This window comes from Hydractinia symbiolongicarpus, chromosome 14 (genome assembly GCF_029227915.1).
Source record: "Hydractinia symbiolongicarpus strain clone_291-10 chromosome 14, HSymV2.1, whole genome shotgun sequence".
NCBI classification, from domain to species: Eukaryota; Metazoa; Cnidaria; class Hydrozoa; order Anthoathecata; family Hydractiniidae; genus Hydractinia; species Hydractinia symbiolongicarpus.
Window position 1 is genome coordinate 2475843 of NC_079888.1, and position 4023 is coordinate 2479865.

The 4023-nt window shown below is 36.4% G+C and overlaps 2 protein-coding genes across 2 annotated transcripts; both read left to right on the plus strand.

The window, feature by feature from the left end:
* The first annotated feature begins 1732 nt into the window (after positions 1 to 1732).
* Positions 1733 to 3160, plus strand: LOC130625187 (ATP-dependent DNA helicase RecQ-like). Its single transcript, XM_057440252.1, has one exon. The coding sequence runs from the start codon at positions 1746 to 1748 to the stop codon at positions 2262 to 2264; it is 519 nt and encodes a 172-aa protein (XP_057296235.1). The 5' UTR covers positions 1733 to 1745; the 3' UTR covers positions 2265 to 3160.
* On the plus strand, positions 2366 to 3746 carry LOC130625055 (uncharacterized). Its single transcript, XM_057440138.1, has 3 exons — positions 2366 to 2403; positions 2702 to 2969; positions 3126 to 3746. The coding sequence occupies exons 1-3, from the start codon at positions 2366 to 2368 to the stop codon at positions 3744 to 3746; spliced, it is 927 nt and encodes a 308-aa protein (XP_057296121.1).
* Positions 3747 to 4023: the final 277 nt, after the last annotated feature.

Sequence of the window (4023 nt, forward strand, 5' to 3'; positions counted from 1 at the left end):
GGAACAAGTGACAAGTGCCCATGTTCTCTTCGCATGGGCAAGTTAATTCAAGGATAACTACAGTTTTGGTCATGGCAGAAGTTAAAAGTATGTCAGGACGAAGTTGAATTACAGCAAGATAAGGCGGTACTATTAAGGTTGAATCTAAGTCTGACAATAACCTGCAATCAGAGGCCAGGTGAAGGATTCCTTGAATTTTTAACGCTTTTTGGTGGGAAGTTTACCAGCTGGAACAAAGGATATTTTATGACATCTAGAGGGTTTTGCTGGCCCATAATCGGATAAGAACTTCTGAATGGCTGTCACTAACACACGTAGAACAGTATTGTGGCGGTACGTGAATCTACCTTGTGAAAGGTCTAATTTACAAGCGCCTAAAATGACATGTTACGAGAGGGTTTTTTACATAGGGTGCAACTTTTGTCATTTTGAATTCCCCACTTGACAAGATTTGTAGGAGAAGGAAGCGTGTCATAGGTTGCGCCGATGCAAAACGAAGATAAACTTTGCGGTACAGACAACAGGTTCTTCCAAGAAAGATCGCATTTAATAAACGAGCACCACTTAATCCAGTTACCTTGGACATGAAGCTGAACGGCTCGAGCATAATAGTTGTCTTCCTCATTGTGCTGCACAACATCTGATACAAGTTTGCGGTAAGAATGGGTACCAATTGGTGGGACGCTCTTATGGCTCACCAGTCCTAAACCTGCTCCACCAAACTGGTGGAAACCAAGTATTTTCTTGAACTCGACTTGACTCTCTCTCTGATTTTACTATCTGATCTACCTTCCAGTGTCCAGCCAGTCTGGTGGAGAGTCCGAGACTAGAGGATCAGCCGAATCTCGCAGGAGAAGATGACCGCTGATCTTAGCAGATTTTAGTACAGAGGATGGACTTTTTAAAGGTAACGGGCATGGCAATGAAACGGAATACAAACTTATGTTGAAAATAGAGTGATGGAGTCTCAGCCACTTTCTTATGAAGAAAGACAGCTTTTGTTCTAGTGAAACGAAACTAGATATCAGAACTTCGTAAATTAAAAATGGCCATCGTATTCGGGGAATTAGAAGATGATGCAAAAACCATACTTTGTGAATGCCTCTATGGGAAGACTTATCTATGAGTTTGACTTGCTCTACAACGTTAACAATAACCTGTTGGACAACAGCTGAATCTGACAATGCTGAACTTATTGTCCGGCCAAGAAACTTAACTGGGATTGCGTGAATAGATATGATTGGTTCTTGAAGGACACAAAAAGGACACTGATCTAAAGCTTGTCCATTAGCTATAACAATGCTTCGTGATTTTGAAGGTCTAAAGCCCATTCCAGCCCAATGAAGGGCTGTTACACAACGATCCAACAAGTTCTGAGTTTGAGGGACACTCGAAGACATTAAAAATATGTCATCCATAAAGGCCTGAAGCGGAGGATGGTCTGAATCGCCAGGCGGAACACAACTTCTTTAACTCTTCTTCGGCACACACATATTCAATGATAACATTTATATAATGTACATCCAATAAAAATACCATCCTCGTCCCCAGGGTCTTGTGGCCCCTGAGCCGTTATTTCGGAGTGGCCAACAATGACCCTGGAACAGGCTGGTCATGTGATACAAAAATGCCCAGATATACTGGGCATTTTTGAAATTCCAGAGATAATGAGATGCAAATTTGACGCTCGTCTCAAGCTTTAACAGAGACGCATTAATACAAGCGAGATAAGAGACAGCCAAAAGATGGATGTGTTGAAACGTTTGGATTTTGTATTTAATTTGCACGAAGGTTTTCCTTCTCACTGCCTTAAGCCTAAACAAGTTCAATGTTTTGAAGCTCTTTTAAAGGGCAGGGATGTTGTAGCTGTCCTTCCTACGGGTGATGGAAAGTCGTTAATTTTTCAACTTCTTCCTGACGTTATACCACAAAAAAGTACAAGGAATATCGTTATTGTGGTGTGTCCTTTATCTTCAATTATAGAAGACCAAGTGCAGTTTTTAAACAGTGTTGGTATTTCAGCAATGTCACTTCATTGCAATAATAGTTCCACAAGCTCTTATGAAAGTTTGTTTGCCGAAATGAAAACTCATAAAGAAATCAATATATCAAAAAAGGTGCAAGAAGGGGATATAAATCTACTCTTCGCTCATCCAGAGGCAATACTTTCCGAGCAAGGCAGAAATTTATTAAAGTCAACTGTGTATCAAGATAATGTTGTTGGAATTGTTATTGACGAGGCCCATCGTGTAGAATTTTTGTAAGTATATATATACTGTGTTTTTTCTTCTCATATATATATTTAAGAACAAGTTAGCTACATCTTAGAAACATTTTTGACTAACTTAAAGTAATTTACAATGTTATGACTAGCTATGTATACTGTATTGTGGAAAACCTAAAGTAGATAAGCTACCTGCAACTCTGCAGTTCGGGTGCCAGTCCTGATTGGGTTTTTGTACAATAGCTGGTCATGTCATTAAATTACCTCGAATAGCTAGCTATGCATATGAAGTCAAAAAAAACTATTCATTTCATTTTGATTTTACGTTTCGATTATTTCTTTGTCAGGTTGACAAAGAAAATAATTATTAAAAAATATATAACAAAATAAATTAATAAGATGCTGCTCTAAAAAGGACTATGTACTGTTATATATAAAAAAAAATTAACCAATAAAATATCTAAATATACATTTCAGGGGAGAAGAATTTAGAAAAGATTTTAAAGAACTTTCCACAGTGCGCACTTATTTTCCAAAAGCATCTATGTTAGCCCTTACTGCAACTGCCTCACCTCATCATATAACAAGTTTAGTGAAGTCATTGAATATGTCAACAGCAAAAGTTATCAGAGTAAATCCCAACCGCAAAAACATATTTCTTGACAAAAAGATCCGCAAAAGTAATGCTTCTGGATTCGAAAGCTATGAGAATATATTGTTACCTATAGCAAATTCATTAAATTCAGTAAGAGAACAATTTCCAATGACAATCATTTATATGAAATTATAATATTGTGGTCTTGCCTTTAATATATTTGAAAGAATTTTAAGCACATTTCAATACGTGGGATTTGAAAAAACACCATCTAGTCGTTTGTTTTGTCAATACCATGCACCGCAGACAAAAGCTATGAAACAAATTATCATAAAGGAAATTTCTAAGAACTCACGGATCAGAGTTATCTTTGCTACCACTGCGCTCGGAATGGGTGTTAATATTCCACATGTAGAAAATGTTTACCACATTACCCCACCCAGCAATCTTGAAGCTTATGTTCAAGAAATAGGACGAGCTGGCAGAAGTGAGCAACCTGCAACAGCTATTTTGTTTTACAATAATTCCGATGTTTCGGCAAATAAAACAAATGTGGATAAAAATATGAAATTGTACTGCCAGACATCAACTTGCCTAAGGGAGCATATTCAAAAACATTTTGGTTTCAAGCACGAACTTCAAGAAAAATGTTGTTCAATCTGTGAAAAAGTGGAATTGGTAGAAAAACCAACCACTGTAAGAACTCGTTTAACAGCAAAATTAAGAAATGAATTAAATAAGGAACTATGTATGGCCCTATCCAACATTAGTGAAGAAAATTCGATATTTTTGTTTATGACTCCCAAAGAGCTTGCCGCTGACATTTGTTACACAAGCTCACAATCAAACACAGGTACCCCTGATTTATCCATGTTAGATGAGAACATTGCTAAAGAAGTTCAAAATATTTTGTCAAAGTATTTTTGAGAAAATACATATACACTTTGTTTCATAAAAATACCAAAAGTCTTCCTACAGAGGTCAGTAAAGTATTATATTGTTTAAAGAAGAGTATGACCAGCCTTTTATATCTATTTTTTTTCTTGATACTAGTTTCACGCAACAAACTGTCCAAAAATTTGAAATAAAAACATATATATAGAGAGTAAAAGTTTAGTAAAATATATAAAGTAGAAAAAAACCCATCCAAAACCATCACAAATAACTTATATACTTCTAATTTTCTGGTAGTTCACTTAGATGT

What these genes read in the sequence shown, in the direction of transcription:
- LOC130625055 (XM_057440138.1), top strand. Translation starts at nt 2,366, where the DNA reads ATGACTAGCTATGTATACTGTATTGTGGAAAACCTAAA. An exon ending in TGTATTGTGGAAAACCTAAA is followed by an intron (nt 2,404 to 2,701) that starts GTAGATAAGCTA and finishes TATACATTTCAG; the next exon opens with GGGAGAAGAATTTAGAAAAG. An exon ending in TAGCAAATTCATTAAATTCA is followed by an intron (nt 2,970 to 3,125) that starts GTAAGAGAACAA and finishes CATGCACCGCAG; the next exon opens with ACAAAAGCTATGAAACAAAT.
- LOC130625187 (XM_057440252.1), top strand. Translation starts at nt 1,746, where the DNA reads ATGGATGTGTTGAAACGTTTGGATTTTGTATTTAATTTGCACGAAGGT.